At 37.0% G+C, this 18,690-nt stretch overlaps 1 protein-coding gene across 2 annotated transcripts in view; it reads left to right on the forward strand.

The window, feature by feature from the left end:
* LOC126253361 (splicing factor 3B subunit 1-like) overlaps positions 1–18,690 on the forward strand; it is a 60,959-nt gene that overhangs the window by 22,088 nt on the left and 20,181 nt on the right. Inside the window, exons 1-7 of one of the 2 annotated variants that reach the window (XM_049954636.1) lie at positions 1,368–1,423; positions 4,945–5,024; positions 9,405–9,608; positions 14,323–14,527; positions 14,743–15,033; positions 15,526–15,666; positions 18,098–18,279. In XM_049954636.1, the coding sequence (XP_049810593.1) occupies positions 4,989–5,024; positions 9,405–9,608; positions 14,323–14,527; positions 14,743–15,033; positions 15,526–15,666; positions 18,098–18,279 (1,059 nt within the window). In that variant the 5' untranslated portion in view covers positions 1,368–1,423; positions 4,945–4,988. Of the gene's footprint in view, positions 1–1,367; positions 1,424–4,944; positions 5,025–9,404; positions 9,609–14,322; positions 14,528–14,742; positions 15,034–15,525; positions 15,667–18,097; positions 18,280–18,690 lie in introns of those variants that run through there. The other variant, XM_049954635.1, reaches the window with a different exon arrangement.

Below are 18,690 nucleotides of genomic sequence, written 5' to 3' on the forward strand. Positions count from 1 at the left end.
GCACTCGAGTCACCGAAGTGGCATCAACTAAGAAGACTTACAATACGGCGACCGAACCCTGAAGGGGATATCTCGGCCAGTAAATGCCATACGATCATTTCATTTTACTATCCAGAGATGAGGCGGCTTTCACAGAATAAACTAGTAAAGGAGGTTGCATCTAACTGGTCTTTGGACATACTAGAACTACTAAACATAAGAACAAAAGGGTAGATAAAGCCATGAGAGTGACAGTATAATGCCACAGTATAGCTTCTTGATTTTCGTTGGAGACAAATATATGATTGTTTGATGCAGTGTCTTGCTCTCTTAGCAGGAGACTGCAATATAAAATGGGTATTTTTTATATCAGTTGGTAGTTGGATAAAATCTGCTAATTACGCCTTACATTTCAGAATTAATATGCCTTCCAGTTATAAATGATAACACTGTTTTTATTGTGCATAAATACGAGGGATATTTTCCTGATAGTGATACACAGTTTCCACTTTCAACAATCTTCCTCTGTTGGAATGTTCTCCTTTGCCTAAAATCTGACTATTTTTTTTATTTATTTATTTTATATATTTTTTTTATATAGCGTCTAAATTAGAATTTTATGCTTTACGGAATGTTTAGGGTAACAAAGTATGAATATGTTACAGTAGTGTCATGAGGTTGAGGTCTGGTGAGATTCTCTGATTTTGAGAGTTATGGTTAGTGTGTCATGTATTGAAAGGACTAGCACAGTCATTGGATTAAGTGGAGGTACATACCATTATCACATTTGTAAGGAACAAATATTAAAGGAAAGCAGTCCATGTTCTGTCACTTCCAAGGGACATTTTTGTACTGACTGGTTTTTTGTTTTATACATTAACATTTAAATATTTTCACATTGCAAGTATATTATGGAAACAGTAGCAAGGCACAGCCATCCTAATGTAGGATGAGGGACAGATTAAAGTTTTAATGTTACATGTTGCAGCAAGTTTTGTTTCTGTAAATGGTTAGTTGTATTCCCAACAGTTCTTTTCCTGTATGTATCAGAATGATGGTTACAGAGAACTGATTTGGGAAATGGTCAGAAACAAATAGTAGATACATGTAACTCTCACTGATTGAGTTACAAAAGGAGAACATTCCAGACATCTGGTTGACATTATGATAAATTTGTAATATGAAAAAGCCTCAGAAGATAGGGAAAGTAAAAGTCATTCACAAATTGTAAGAAGTATTTTTACTGGACACAAAGGAAGAACCAACACGGATCATCTGCGGAGAAGCTGCAGGAGAAGTTTTCTTGGGTGTGTGATTGTTGTGTGAGAGTTATCAGAAATCTATTAATCACCCCAGCTTTTTTCTAGGTGGCTATTAAAATTCATCCATGGATCAAGATGTTTGCAAACAACCGTTTGCTGAAGTGTAGCAGCAGGATGGGCATGTACGTATCTTGGCAAGTTCAACATATGCCCAAGCTCAAGCAGTCTGAAATTGTTCAGTTTTCATTGTCTAGATTTTTTTCTGTAATGGAACATATCATTTTTTAAAATATAGGAAACAAGTCTTTTATGTATGTTTGCTGAGAAGGAATTAATCTCATTTTTACCATTCATTTGTTAGCTAAGTTTCCGAATTCATATGCCATGTAAAACTTCGCACCGCAATATTCAGTATGTTTTTAGTTTAGATTTTTTGTAACTACAGTGTAAAGATTTTGATTGCTGAACAGCTCCCTAATAACAACTGCAGAGGCTTATTTCTGCTTGTGTGTTCCTTGTTATGTCCTCATGTAATAATGAAGAGCATATCTGTTGCATTTTAGCTTCTGAAAGATCTTGCACTACTACTTCCTACATATTTAGGTACTTGGTAAAAAGTCAGTAATTTTACTTCAGTGTAGGTGTGATTCTCCTCCAGTCAAGATGTACACACAAAGTTAAAAAAATACATAAGCTCTTATTAATTGACATATCCATATCACATGATAAACGCGAATTTGTAGAGAATTAGTGAGTTGCAAATAGTGGAATTGGAAACAGGTTGTACTTTTCATTAATGAGCTTATGGAATATTTTATGAATTTATTCTTCTGGGACAAAGGAAATAGGTGTATTGGTTAAGGAAGGGAAGGAGGATAGTAGTAAGATGCACAAGAATGTGTATTAACATATTGCTCTCTGATGGGAGGAAGGAAGGAAGAAGGAAAGGAAAGGAAAGGAAAGGAAAGAAATAAAAGGAAGGAAGGGCAAGAAAACATTAATTAAAAGATAATATGGAGATAAGAATAGGGTGAACAGAGCTGTAGGACAACAAGTGAATATAAATTGTACTTTGGAGGGATAAGTTTCCATTGTGTTTTGAAAAAGTTGTTATTTTAAAGACTGTAATATTCAAGTATTATAATAGTTCTTGCAGAACAGTTGTAAACATATGACACATGTTAAAACTGTCGTCATGACCTGGTTAGAGACTAATTTTATTGAATTAATATCTGTGGCATAGCCGTTTTCTATTGGATTATTGTCGGCGTGGTACGTAACATGTATTATTAATGATTTCCAATGGTATTTGTTCTACTGCTCTCTCCTGAATCAGTTGTTGTGCGAAATGAAAGTCTAGTAGAATCAAAAATTCCATGACAATATATTTTCATATTGTAATACTACATGTGAGTAGCAACTCAGATTTTGTTGCCACTCTTCTTTTTTGTACTATTCCTGTAACAGGCACTTGCAGCAATTATAATTGAAGCACCCTACTCTAGTATTACAGTATGATACAGATATTTATCAGAGTGGACAGTTTTGTTTCAGTAGCATGTTGGATCTGCTCTTTGGTATGCGGGCTGTTGTGACTGAATTTTCACTGTGTCATTCAGAAGGGCAGCACTTTTTTTGAAACTGTTTTTTGTTTCTTCTTCTTAAAACTGTTATTCCATATTGGAAAAATGTGAAGGAAATTAGTAGTGCAAGATTAGATTTAGCTGTTTTTTAACGGTTGTTGTGCTCACGAATTTTTTTGCATCAGTCACATTGTTGTACCGTAATGCCTTAATCAGAATTTTTCTACAAATTTTATTTTAAGCAAAAGTTTCAAAATATATGCCCTGTCTGAGTGTCCATATGGATGCACAATAAGATTCACAAAGGAAAAATCTGTAACGTAACATCGTTAAAGGTTCAAATAGACTTTTTACTGCATTTTACTTTTTTGTGGTTTCTGAATCTGCAAGTGACATTATAATGGAAGGGAGCTAAAGAAATTTGGCTTGCGGTTAGCTTCCAGTTATGTTAAGGAATGTTTTGAACATGAAATGAAACTATTTCAGGATTTCTCTTCAAAATGACATATGTATAATATCTGTGCAGTGTTCGGTCCTTGTGCAATAAATAATTGAGTGTTTCCGGATTTTATGTACACCCTGTCTATCCCTGTATATAAATTCCATTTGCAGGTTTTCTTATATCGTATGCATTGCTTTCTTCTGCTCCAGCACATATATAGTCATATTGTCAGGGTAACATTTAATTTCAATATTGGGTTCTCCTAAGATACTGATTGCGAATTGTCAGAAGTGAGCAACTCGTAAGTGGCAGCAAACAATAGGTACCAGAAATGGTAAAAATGAGGCTTATTTTCTGCTACAAACTGTTCCATTCTGGAAAGAAATTTTACCTCATAAAATTTTCAGTTACTCCTGCAAATTTAATTTGAATAGCTGTTTAAGCTGAAAGTCTTGTTAGAAAATATTAAGCATTTGTGGCTGTAATGACCAGCTTAAACATTGTGAAGAAAATATGGTATATGTAAATTGATAATTTAGCTGTGTTTAAAGTAATTTTGAACAATTTGAAAATCGAACTGGATATTTCAGACGGGTGGAGGAGGAGGAGGAGGAGGGGGGAGGGGGTTGCAGAAGAGCAGCGAGTGAATATGTTCTTTTTGTTTCTTTGCATGACAAGATTATACAATGGACTAATACAAACACAGGTTATGGGGAACGCTCTTCTGGAGAAGGGAGGTAGGAAGTTTGAAATGAGATAAGAAAGAATAGTAGATGCAATTGCGGCAGAGTTACGTTGGAAAGAGTTCAGTTCATGCCATCCACTAATTTTAAGAATGCAGGTTGCAGAATATGTTGGTATTGTCCCATATGCTTAATTGTAACAGCTTAAATAAGCTCTGCCCTTATATGCATTTTTAAGTAACAGAAGATGGCAGTTTTGTTTGATTATCCGTATCTCACATTAACATTGCAATCAAGATGGAATGCAACTGTGGCTTGTTCGTAATTCTGTTGTGGAGCTTTTCATATATTTAGCAAACCACTTCTAATTTTCATTGCATGCACTTCTCTCATGTCTCACATGTTGATATTATTCATGAATGACATTGTTGCTGGTTAATTGCATATTAAAATTCGTTTCAGATCCAACGACCATTTGACATATTGAAATCCTCATTTGTTTTGTAGGTCTTGGATAGAACGCTCAGTCTTCCATTATCATACATATTTCAGTAACACTCTGAACACAGTTGCTTTCATATTTGGATTTATTGCATCAGCATCTGCATCTTTTGAAAATGAACATTTCACAATACAAATTTAGTTGTAACACTTCTGAAATAATATCAGGCATTGTCTTGGCTTGGGCAAATGTTCCAGTGGTGGCTTTCACAAATGATTTTGTTTGTGAGTTAGTTCTAACATTCTTGTTGTGTGTCTATTCCCGTCATGGTGACATGTTCAGAGTCTTGTAGATATTCTGTTTATATCCATCTATATTTGTTGTGCTAGCTGCCACTGTTTTTCAAAACATATTCAGCAGTTAAAAGTCACTAAGTAGTTTCATTATAATACATTCAAAGTAATAGAAAATTATAAAAAATAGATTTAATCTAGTTTAGGTCTAAGGTGGTGTAAGCTGTACCTGTGCTAATACTGTTCTGTTGTGGTTCCAGGTGGGAAGACACCTGATCTTGGCTCTCGAACATATACGGAGATCATGAAAGAACAGTTACTGCGTGGTGAGGAGACTGAGGTTTGTAAAATCTTACTCATTTCTAATGGCTTGTGGTCTGATAGTCACCCGTTTTCATGTCTCGATGGTTCCATGAAATAATTTCAGAATTGAAATAAGTTTGATAATGTTAAACCACATTGATGCAGCTTTGATTAAATTTCCTCAGTAAGTCATGCTGGCAACTGTGATTATTATGTGTATCAGGTATTGTTAAATGGTTTTACTTGAAAGTAAATCCTAGCCAGAAGCTTCACTTTCAGGAAGAATATTCAAAATGTATGCGATACTAATCAAAATACAGATAATCAAAATAGTAAAGATAACCACTGATCATATAGTTGAATGATGGAGAAGCACATAAATAAATGGAAATGCCATGTGGCTAGGGCCTCCCGTCGGGTAGACCGTTCGCCTGGTGCAAGTCTTTAGAGTTGACGCCACTTCGGCGACTTGCGTGTCGATGGGGATGAAATGATGAGAGACACACAACACCCAGTCATCACGAGGCAGAGAAAATCCCTGGCCCCGCCGGGAATTGAACCCGGGACCCCGTGCGCGGGAAGCGAGAACGCTACCGCAAGACCACGAGCTGTGGACAGACAAACACATAAACAAGACTAAACATATTGCATTCACATCAGCATGCATGGATTCATTGTCCTGGGAAACAGTATTGTCACTCTGCCTTAGCCTGTGTAAGATTGTGGTAGTTTTGAGTGCTGTACCACTTATTCATCAGTTAAAAATCATTAAATATTAGGTTGATGCGTAAGTTCATACTATTTTTGTTTTTCATGTTGATATTATGGTTGATATGGGTTAATTTATTGTCATTTTTTATTTGTAGTTCACTGGGGCTACTTGAGTTTATATAATGTGATTTTGTCATTTGGAGATACTGAGTGGAGTTGTGAACCCTATAAAATGGATTGCCAATTGGAGAAATTGGAACATTTCCTCTGTTTGAGTTCGATAGAGGAGTGACAGAAGCTGAAGCAGCCAGAAACATTTGCACCATCTATGCAGACAGTGTCTCTGGACAGAGCATGGCAAGAAAATGGTTGTCACATTTTGAGGAGAATCGTTTTGACATTAGTGATTCTCCATGTTCAGTAAGACCTTTGGGTTTGATGGAGATCATTTACATCCACGCATTAATCCACATCAGTGTACTTGAGACCTGGCAGATGTGATGAATGTTCAACCATCCTGCAACATTTGCATGCAGCGGAGGAGGTACAAAAAGTGAATGTACGGGCACCTCATGCTTTAAGCCAGTACCACTACCTCTACAGGCTCGTGAACAACACTGATCATTTCTACATTAATGGTAACAGGAAATGGTGTCCATACTAACATAAGGAAAAGAAAGGAATGGTTGAGCCCAGACAAAGCAGAAACTCCCTGCACAAAGACGTGCGCATCCACAAAAGGTAATGTTATGCATCTGGTGGAACAGCAACATTGTGGTGTACTACAAACTGCTGTCCTGTCATGTAATCATCACTGCTGACATTTATTTGCAACAACTGAGATGTCTTGTAGACCAAGTCCAAGAAAAATGGCCAGGAAGACAGCGTAAAGTGATGCTACTCCATGATAACACCCACCAGCATTCTGCTAGGCTCACAACAAACACTGTACGGGATTTGGATTGGGAAGTCATTCTGCCCCCGCCTTATCTGATTGTGCCTTCAGATTTTACCCTTTAAGGGCCCTGTCAAACAACTTCAAGGAACTTTCTTCCTGGATGAAAATGCACTCTGCACATGGCTCGATGAGTTTTTCGACCTCAAAACCTCATTATTTCTACAGTCGCAGAATCAAAAAGTTACCCCAGCGTAGGCAGACTTGTAAATAGTGAGGGAGAATATATTATTGATGATGAAAGTCTGTTACGTGTGTCAGTTGTTTATTAAATTTATAGAATAATGCTATGAACTTGTGCACCAAATTAATAGTTTCATAATAATACATTTGAAAAAACAGTAAGTTATAAACAATAGATTTAATCTGGTGGTTTCCTCAATGGGCATGCTGACATCCGTTAGTATCATGGTATCAGCTGTTCGTTAAATGGTTGTGCTAGAGTTTTCATCGTAGCTCAGAAACTTAACTTTCTGGAAGAACTAGTGCTGAGCAACGGTTGGCAACTGGCAGACTCCTGTCCAGATATGGGCTGAAGAAAATTGAAAACTGGACCACCAAAAAAATATTTTCTAACTTTAATTTCTGCTCAAATTTTAATTCAAGAGACAATTCTCTTACTTTGTGCATGCCATCAAATCCTTTCGCACTGTTAAAATCGCAACTGAACTGCAAGTGCAAGAACCTTTTATAATGGACTCTTGAATCTGTCCTATGCTAACACTATGTCTTATGTTCTGCACAATGCCTGCAGGCAGTCTGACAGTCATATTTTGGCTAAGGATTGGTGCAGGGACCCCGACATTAAAATAAGGTAAAAAAATAAACAAACTTAATTCTAGTGTGTGTCTGTGCACGCATATTTGAGTGTCTTGATTTGATGCTCTCAAAGACTAGGGTTATGTTTGTTTATTTTTTACTTTATTTTAACATCAGCAGTGCTGAAATTTTACAGAGAAAACTGCTCTGCTCTCCACCAGTTGTTTTTGAACCTTAGTTGACAAAGTTGTTCGTTGGTACATGGGTGGTAGCAGGATGGCTGCCAGGAGGGATGGATGCGGGCTGGCATTTGTTGTCATGTTCGCATGCAAAGTGAGTGTTTGTTTATTTTTGTTGTTTATTGGAATGTGGTAATATTGTTTTGCGCATCAATCAATGTGTGTCTTAAATTGTGTAAAACTGTCGGTGAAAATATAAATTGCACTAACATCAGTTTTTGTGTTATTTTTTGACATTGATGAAGGTGAAGTATTTAAAGATGAGTTACTAGTACTATTGCCATTGAAAGGCAAGACTCGTGGAGAAGATTTTGATGAACTCGTGGCAAAATCAGACAGTAGTTATGATGGAATGGTTTCCCTTTTAACTTGCAGGGCCCTTATGATGATGGGCAAAGAAAAAGTCTCGGTAAAGAGAATCAAGGATAAGACTGCTGGGTTCAGGCAGTTCAAGGAGTTTGTCAGATTGTGTGTCAGCATATTCTGACTGACTGCAGCACAACAGTGTTAGCTAGCTAAGTGAAGACAAAGTAATAGCACAATCCTGGCAAATAAAACAAGTAATATCATTCTTGGAGAACTTGGATACACAGGAAGGAAGGGAATACATGGAAATACTAACAGATGCCTGCAGTATACTAGCTGTGGCTTTGTTGAAAGACATTCTGAAAATTTAAACTTGCTTGACACTGAATTATAAGAAAATTTGAAGTGACTATGTGGTTCAATGCAAAGTGTGTCTGCTTTCCATCACAGGCTGGATATCTATTGAAAAGTTATTTGAAATCAAGAATTTGTTTTTCAACAGTACTTGAATATAAAAAAGAATTTGAAAATAGACACTGCAGTGTCTTTGTTTTATGGCAAATCTTGGCAAGGAATTTTCAGAAAGATTCCAAGACTTTACATAAACAGGGAAGTTCACAGTTCTTCAAATTCCTGTATGGAGTTTCTCCAGTGGCAGAATGGACTAATGTGGCTGCAAGTTGCCCAGTCTTCCAAAGTCTTCATTTCAAATGAAGATAATTGAATTCCAAGAATATATTTCCTTGTAAATGTACGAAACTAGATCCACTGAAGTATTTTGGGGTAAAAATCTTTCACAAAATTACTCATATGCAAAAATTGTCTGTTTACATGCCTATTTTGTTAGCTCCACGTACATGTGTGATTCAACTTTTTTAAACATAAATTGCTTGAGAAATAAAAATTGTGCAAGGTTAACAGACGTTCACCTTGAAGACACTCTTCGCATAAGTTGTTCCTTGCAAGAACTGGACTGTAAAAATAGGCTCAAGACCGCAAATGTAATTTCCACTATTAATTTCTAACCTGTCTAGCTCATTATTTTTAAGAGTAAAAATTAAAAGCTCATTTGTACCTATAATATGATTTTATATAAATAAACCACACCTTTTTGAAAAACGAAAATTTATCTACATTTGAATTTTTATATTTTCTCTGGACCACGATAAAATTTTACAAAAGCATCCACAACTCACTAAACTTTACTTGTGTTGTTAGAGGTGATGGCTGAGGGCCTGGGAGGGAGTCAGTGGGGGAAAGGCAAGGGTCCAGGCAGTAAGGATAGTATGTGGTGACCATTCATTCATAGGGAGAGCTGAGTGGTCATAACCACATAATCTGTTTCCCATCAAAGTCTTATCCTACCACAGCATATGTGTCCTAAAAATTTTTCTTAGTCACAAGATGATCCACAGATTTGTAGTGAGAATAAATTTTATGTTTTCAGCTGCGTAAGAAACTTGTCGAGAAGTCAAAAGAGGGCACACTTAAAGCAGTGACAAATGGAGAGGTAGCAAAAGCAGCAGTGAAACGAAGAGGACGCTGGGACCAGACTGGAGGTGAGGAGGCTGTCCCTGTCAAGAAGAAGCCAACAGCTCCGGTCGTCGCCACTAGTGCACAGCAGCCGAGCTCAACCTGGGACAAGGAGGATGTAAGCCATTCACATATTTTTATACCTGTTCTGCTGGTAAATTTGTCCCCAGTGATCTTGTCATTAACAAGACGATATATCCTAGTCTTCCTCCCTGCAGCTGAAAATCACTAGTGCTCTTCTCTCGCACAGTAGGAATGTTTGTTGAAACATTATACTAGTTGAATATTTTTACCTCCTGCTATCTATTGACATTTCAACTTAAAAAAGGAGTGAATGTCTTCATATGTTGTTCCATATTGTAATTTATAATTAGTTCATAGTTCGGCACTTAATAATGCCATATATATTACACTGCAGCACAGTCTGCTGATAACATTAACTGTCAAAAGTGGTGTTACAGAAATAAATGCCCATGTTATGCATATGGATCAAGCAGAATCGTCCCTCTAATTTATATTATATTTTCCAGCCTTGGGAAAACTGCCCTCTCTATCACTACCGTATTCCACTCTTCAATTGATAGTTAACAGATATCTTTTCTGAAACAACTTGGTTACTTCAACGTGACTTGCATGCTGCATATGAAGCAAAATAGCTGAGCTGCTGTATTATCCTGCAGTGGCTATCCCCCTTGTCAACGGTATCAAGAGCAAGCAAGAAATTCATACCATTCTAGCACAACGTATTATTACAATTTTAAATTAGTTTGCAAATGTTACTTTCTTGGGTACTCGAGTGTTTGAAGAGGCTTCAAAATTTTGCACTAATTTTTATATTGTTGAAATCAAACCTCTTGTCTCTGAAGTATTCGGAGTTAAAATGTAATCTGAGAGGCTGTTAAAGGTGACCTGAGCTAATGTAACTGTTGTTTAGATTTTATTGGTTAGGTATAAGTGTTGGGGGTGCTTCCACTATCCCAAGAACATTTGAAATAGCAACATGTCAGTGCTTGGTTTCCAGATCCCCATGCCAGTGTTTGGGTTCCAGATCTCATCTGTTTGGTGCAGACTTGTATAGTAAAGACTTTTGATTAGAGTTGTGTCATCCCTTCTAAGACAGAGGAGAGGCATTTCTAGAATGAAAGGGTGGTCATAGCTGAATACTGTAGTTTTTGAAAACAATTACAGGTTGGAGAAGGAAGAGGAAAAAGAATAGATGTGAATGCTGGTACTAGTATGTCTTGGGAGAGAAAGTTCTTGGGACAGTATTTTGATATAAAAACATATACTACACATGCAGGATTTTCTTTCCTCCTGAAGAATGATAAAGACACAGTATCACTGAAATATGTAAAAGCTGTCTGTTACAGAAAATCACTTCACCAACTCTTTCTGGCCTGTTTCTTCATGGTGAAGCACAGCCATGAACAGCAGTGTTTACTGTCTATGAACAGCTTGACATTCTCTGGGTTCCTCTTCACTGACATCCTTACAGACATAATTCATTCCCATGTCACATAACCCTTATTGGGTTGGCTGAAGGTGTTGGTAGTAGGGCAGGATTTCCGTTATGGCACAGAAGATTTTATCACTCAACTCAAAGAGCTTAGTTGTTGGAATGGCTGTGTCTAGTGCAGTCTAGTCTTGTATATGTGTTAACCCATAAAAGTTCGTCATCTGAATTTGCTTTTGTCTCCAGTGTTTTTAATCTGTGTTTCAGTATCAGATGAATTGTGGCTGTTGCAGTCATTCTGGAAAATAAAAAAATTAAAATTCTTTTACACAGTCATCCTAGAGTTCTAATTGTTGCATACAACCACAAAAAGTTTGTTTTGTTTTCAGTACTCTTAGTGTGATCCTTTATAACACTGCATTAAGATTTTTAAACTGTTTTACTTCTTGTAATGTAACATTATATTGATGTTATATCTTTTCCATAAGTGGGCAAATGAGTCTTGGAGTCCACTCAGTGTTCTTTTTTGTCTTCACCTTTTCCTCAAGGAGAATATAAAAAACTGTCTAATTGGAGTAGAGAGTATTTCGTTCTATTGAGGGAAATTACGGTAACTTACAGTTGTTCCTGCTGTGCCCCAAGTGATGTGAGCAGTCTCAACTTGCCCTCTGAGCAAGCTCAGGCGCACATTCACACCTCATTCTGTCACATGCGCACAGCCTTTGTCACTGATATTGCGATACATTTAAGTAACTTAAATATGACAGTTCAGGGAAGGAATCTAGTTATTATTGACTTTTGTGACAGTTATGTGTAAATGGACAAATTGCATGTATTTGAAAGGCAGACTGTTACAGTATATGTACTTCCTACCTGACCCTCCCCACCACGGATTATCTTCCAGTTTTGAAATCCTACAAACAGCTTTCTGGGGAGGCCAACCACAGCGTAGAAACACAGAGTATAACAGTAAGAAACACTCAACATTAAAATTATCGTAAAAATTATAACAATTAAAGAAGTCAAGAATGGTGAGCTGTTTCCAAAATCCTCATAGCTCTATGAAGGTGCTTTGTTAACAACTACTGGTTTCATGACAGCAGAGACACATCTTCAGGGTTATCTGCCAAGAATACAAACACTGTGTGGAATTTTTTGAAACAGTAGAAATTCAGACTGTAGATAGTGTTGCGTTCAACAAAAAAACAATAACAGGTACTCACAATGGCTATATGTTCATAATGTAAATGGACAGTTATGGAGTCCCAGCATTCGGGAAGTTATCCACATTAAGAGTCGAACCACATTGGCGGATTGTCATAATAAAATTGAGTACACCAGAAAGATGCTTGTCAAAATGTACAAAGCATAACTGCTGAATGAGAGAGGCAGAGAAGAAAAAGTTAGGAAAAACAAATAGTGAGTGAGACACTAATGTGCACAGGGATAAAACATGTAAGAAGTAACTAACATCTAGGGGAATTACTATAAGTACACAGAAAGTGTAATCCAAAAAATAGTACTCTAGAATGGGACTGAAATATTGAGAATGGAAATAAACGGGAAATAGCTTAAAAGAGAACATACCGTAGGGTATATTACAGGATTTGATAAGACACCAGCTGTATAGAACTGAAGTAAGTAAAACATAAAATCGTGTGTGATTCTCGTACTTCCACCGTATTGCTATTAGGCCTATGGGGTGTAAGCAGCTTGTGGAAGCTAACAATACCACAGTGCCAAAGAGGATGTTATGATTTTCTCATTGTAACTGTTCATGTGTTTATTTTTTCCTTTTTGGAACAGTGGCCTTCCACCTCCCAGGATATTGCGAGCGTTAATGGGCTGCTTACACATCAGCCTGTTAGCTGTGCAGCAGAATTATGTACATCACACATGATTTTTTAAGTTTTGGTTACATCTTGTTATGTAGCTGGCATCTACTGAATTCTGTAATATATTGTACATGATGTTTTCAGGTTTTTTTCCATTCACAGTGTTTCAGTTCCCTATTATAGTGTTATTTTTTAATGATGTTTCCCATGTATTTATAGTAATCTTCCTAGATGTTAGTTTTTATCCCAGTGACATTAGCGTCCCATTCATTATTTGCTTCTCCCCAGTTTTTGCTAGGCCTGGCACATTCAGCAGTCGTGCATTGTACATTTTGACAAGCATCTTTCTGGTGTACTCAATTTTATTATGACAACCCACCAATGTCATTTGACTCTTTTAACTTGGATAACTTCCTGATTCCTGGGACTCCATAATTGCCCATCTCCGTTATAAAAATGTAGCCATTGTGAGTAATTGGTATTGTTTAGACTTGAATGCCAACACTATCTCTTGTTCTGCATTTCTACAGTTTCAAATAACTTTCACAAAGTGACTTTTATTCTTGACAGATAAACCTGTAGAAGCGTCTATACAGACGTGAAACTGGTAGCTGCAAATAAAGTACCTTTGTACAACTACGCTGATTTTGGAGACACCTCGTTACTCTTGACTTCTTTGTTATAACATTTATGATAATTTGAATGATTGTTGAATGTTGAGTGTTTATTATTATTTACGATCTCCAAAATTACTTTCAGGCACACATTTCATGAGTCATCAAAATAACATTGTGAAACTTCTTCGGAGTTTTGGACACACATGTGTAGCCTAGTAAGTAATTTAAAATTGTTTAGTACTCTTGTTTCCTGTTGTGTCAGATATTGTATCTTTGGAAATGCAATTAGAAGTGACTGATTTACAAAACTACTCTCTATGAAGACAAGTATTACAATAGCACAGAATTGTTATAATGGCACGATGATGTACATGTCAGAGTTTTTCAAGCTACCCCACTTTCTGCAGTGCAGCCCAACAAGGCACTCTGCATCTTGTGGAAGTATTTCATCACTCATGATAAAAAATAAATGTCACAGTCTGCAAATTTAATCAGATGTTAATATTTCTACTTGGGCTGAATTTTTCTTGTAGAATTGTCCTCTTAACTGCATTTGTTTAATCAATGTTAACTGACTAGCCAGTATTGTGTGCAAAGCATTGACTGCCAATGCACAAGCTGTTTTCAGCCTCTGCTCACAGGCATCCAGTTGCCCATGCATAGGCACTTGAACTGGATCAACCTGACTCAAGGCGTTTTCTCATGCAGATCTGGTTTTTAACCTTCAAGCTTAGAAATAGCACGATGTCTTTTGGCCTCAATGTTGTTAAGTATGATACAAATGTCATGTTCTGTATTTCCATGGAAAGTGTATAGTTTATGCTTCTGTGTGTCTTCATATTGTAAGAGTATCATGTAGACTTATGTTTACAAAGTAGAAATATTATGTACAGTTAACTTTAGTAATGTTTCATTTTTCCTGGAAAGGCCACCCCAGCTTCAACAAGATGGGACGAGACTCCTGGTCATGCAAAGGGTAGTGAAACCCCAGGAGCAACGCCTGGGCAGAGTACACGAATGTGGGACGCAACACCGGGACATGCGACACCCGGCCGGGAAACGCCACAGCATGACAAGGGAATCTCGAGCTCACGGCGCAACCGGTGGGATGAGACTCCAAAGACAGAAAGAGGTACATCGTACATTTCTTTTTATTCCAAAGTAGTTTTTGTCATGTGTCTTCTCCGCCTTAAATGTTTAAAAGTTCATTTAAAACATTTACTCATTTGGTAAAGTGGTCATTGAAATATATACAAATTTTCTGTTTTCACACTTCTCGTATTTATGAACTAGCAAAATTATTTTTGCTGTAGCTAAAACATAACATTGTATAACTATCTATTGCAGAAACACCTGGACACGGTAGTGGGTGGGCAGAAACACCTCGCACTGATCGGACTGCCGGTGACCCCATCCAGGAGACCCCGACACCGTCTGCTAGCAAGAGGCGCAGCCGTTGGGATGAGACACCATCCAGCCAGATGACACCTGGTGCAATGACCCCACAGACTCCCGGCACGCCACACACACCACATGGTACTCCACACGGCACACCTGGGGCCACGCCATCACTGATGACTCCGTCCGGTGTTACACCAACTGGTCAGAAGGCCATGGCGATGGCCACCCCTACTCCAGGTTTGTGATGTTCAGATAGAAGTAATCTGGCATTCGAGGAATGATTTCTGTAAGAAACTTACAGGAGGTTTTATAGTTGTTACTGTTTGATGGTACAGCTTAATTAATGATTCTCCATCACAGTGTTGAATATTTGAACTTCTGTCTCAAAACATAGAAGTTGGCTGTTGGTTACAGCTTGTTACACATTCTACTTTATCAGAGCACTTCAAGGAGTTATACCAGTTTAGTTCATTCTATAGCTTTGCTCCAATCTTATTTCATGTTTTCTTCAGTTTTCTGTTCATGTAGTGCTGATCATCTCTGTGTTCTCCAAAGTTATGTCAGTTTATTTATTGACACTTCAACATTACTGAGTAAAATTTTAATGTTTTTTTTTTCCTTTTCTTTTTTTTCTGTTGTATTCAGTGTGGTATATTGATTACCTTTTAATGAACATCTGTTACATTTTGAATTGGGTTATTTCTTCTAGATGTTCTTTCATTTTTACAGGGCACTTGGCGACGATGACTCCTGAACAGTTACAGGCATACCGCTGGGAACGAGAGATTGATGAAAGAAACAGACCGCTCTCTGATGATGAATTGGATGCAATGTTCCCACCAGGCTACAAAGTGTTGCAGCCTCCAGCAGGTCAGTGCACAAATATTTACAGTGAAATATTTCTGGGGTTGGGAGTTACACATAATCTTAAGACCATGAAATACACAGATACATTAAACAATGGAAAATCCAGGGTGGAACATAACAATATTTACAGATAATACACAGATATAGATGTACCAATAATGTTCTGTTTCCTTCCTTATTCTGGTGCCAAAAATGAGGCTCCTCAATGATCTGTTAGTATTTCAGACAGACTAAACAATAATCATATCTATGTAGCAGGTGAAAATCCAGTATGAACTGTGTGTATCAGGATAGGTGCCCCCTCACTGACAGGCAGACAGATAACAAAGAGAGATAGCAGTTTGCATGCACATGTAATCATATTTACGCAATTATAAGAGGAGCATTTTTCACAAAATTGTCAGTCAGAAAATATGGGATTGTCTTATATTCACAGATTAAACTAGTGCTGCTGAGGTCAACATTTTACATTGTTAAAAAGATTGATATAGGGGTTGTTTACATTTACAGATGAGGCTTTGACTATTGAGGTCAAGTGCAGATTTAATATGAAGAATTCAGAAGATTAGGTCAGGCAAACGATACTTGCCCTCGAACATGCTCAAGATTTCTCAATACACTGAAGTGCTCAATGCAGAGTCGAGATTGCTCAAATTATTGCATGTCATTTGATTCGTGCAGTGCTAGTGCAATGGATACTAAAGAAGCTATGAACTAGCCACAACTACAATGTATTACATCTATTATTTTGCTTAAAATTTGACAATTTTATGATACACAACCACATAGCACTAAATTCTATTGTGCTATAAACTTGTATTTGAATAGGTTTGCAATAAAAGTTCTCATACATGTATGGAGACCGTAACAAACATTTATGGTGCGTTTAAGTGGAGGTAATACTGAAAAGTGAAAATGTTCTTCAGTAAACATTACTTGATTCTGAACACACGCCAATATTTTATTTGGTTATAAAAGACTGTAATTATTTACCAAGTGGGTTGCAAATGAGGAATTCGGTCATTGTTCATGTATTAGAATACCGGCTAAAAACATTACCACTTTTAATCAGCTTCAGGACAAGCTGGTGACATTAATACAAAGCAAGAAAGAAAATTAACCCAGAGTTAAATGTCTAAAAAATAAAATAAATCATATTAAGTTGACCTTAATGATTATCATGAGAATGAGTTACAGTGGCAAGACCCCATGTAGGTAGTGCTAACAATGTCACTAGATCCGGGATGAATGAAAGCTTGAGAATCAGACTGAATCACGATTGTTGTCTTTTATTCATGTATTAATGGTGTTTTTTTACATGTGACGTCACACTGCGGAATATTTAATTCTGTGTTTCACAGTTGCTCAAGCACAGCACTACAGAAGGGCTGGATGGGGGACAATGATAGCAGCCATGAGGGGCGGGAGTGATGAGTGGGTGGCAGCAAATTTTGTCGTGCTGCCAACCAAGAGAATCTACACCACGTTCTTTGGATTTTTATGAGTGTTCCCTTGTTTTAACTACAGTTTGATTGAATCCATTTGAATTGACTTTAAAACCAGTCTAATACAGTTCTGCAGGAGACAGTAAGAGTCTAGACGGGCCAGTTGCATACGTAATGTGTTTCCGTGAGCAGTGTATTTGATTCTCTTCATTAGATATGACTGGAACGAAAGAGGGTGTGTTAGCTGATGTTTCTCTGCAGCCAGTGAGAGAGCGGCAGGCAGGCAATATGTTTGAAGCAAGAAATATTGTAACATTCTCATGTCAGTATGAAAGTGAAATCCAATATGTATTCGGCAAAAAAACAGCTGTGTTCTGAGGTGCTACTGTAACCTCAGAAATTGCCACATATTGGAGGGAACAGCCAAATATTGGTGACAACAAAGATATAAATTTAACAGTTGTGCTATTAGGATGACTGTGATGATTAAAAATGGTGATACCCCAGACATCAGGCTTGTAGTTAGTAAGCAAAAAAGGTAGTGAATATAATAATTAATGTAAATCATTTCTTTATGTTTATCTCCCCATGTATTATCAAAGTGTAGGCAGTTAATAAATGGCCCAAGTTTAGAACAGGTATAATGCTAATGTAAATTGCAAGTCAAAGTAGTTCAGAGTTTCCACAATTAATTTAAGGCACCATTGATGTGCTTTAGTGGGTTTGTTCATTTAGAAAGTCCTTGGATAAAATACTGGCATATCAGACATTGTGTATGTTCTTTGTAGAATGTAGAAATTGATCCAACACTCATAACAGTAATTAAAACGGTAATTAATGCTGTTTTAGGTTGATGGGCAGCCTTAATTTTATTTTCAACATTTTTTAGTTTATATTTTGATATTGTAAGTATGTTAAATTAATTTCCTTTATATTTTAAACCAGTCTCACATGTCAGTTTCAGATAATACTGTCTCTTTGTATCACAGGGTATATTCCAATACGCACCCCGGCCCGTAAGTTGACAGCAACACCAACACCTATAGCTGGCACACCGGCTGGTTTCTTTATCCAGACAGAGGATAAGACTGCAAAATATATGGACAACCAACCTAAAGGAAATCTGCCCTTCATGAAACCAGAAGATGCACAATATTTTGACAAGCTGCTGGTAATTTGGAATTTCTTAAAAATATATTGCAAATATTGGTTTCATTTGTTACATGTCTTGATTCCTCCAGTAAATTAGTTTATTCTTTGGTTTTAAAACCTTCCATTTGTGTGATTTCTTCCATTTGGCTACTAATTGAGAAGTAGATAATTTTAATTTATTTAATTGTAGTTTCATGTGACTGGCAATTTTCTTATAGATCATAGTACCCTTGTTAAGAATGTGAAAAGTTTTAAAAATAATTTATAATTTGAATCCAGCTACCATTAACTAATGTTATCAAATGAAAAGCAATTAATAGTAATGATCATTCCAAAATAAAATACTTCCTCTAGAGTAATAGGTGCTAGTGTGTTATTAATAGCCCTTTTCAGTAATCTAGGTAACAGTATTCCTCCTTGCTAGTGGTCC

The sequence above is a fragment of the Schistocerca nitens genome, chromosome 4 (genome assembly GCF_023898315.1).
Source record: "Schistocerca nitens isolate TAMUIC-IGC-003100 chromosome 4, iqSchNite1.1, whole genome shotgun sequence".
Lineage (NCBI taxonomy): Eukaryota > Metazoa > Arthropoda > Insecta > Orthoptera > Acrididae > Schistocerca > Schistocerca nitens.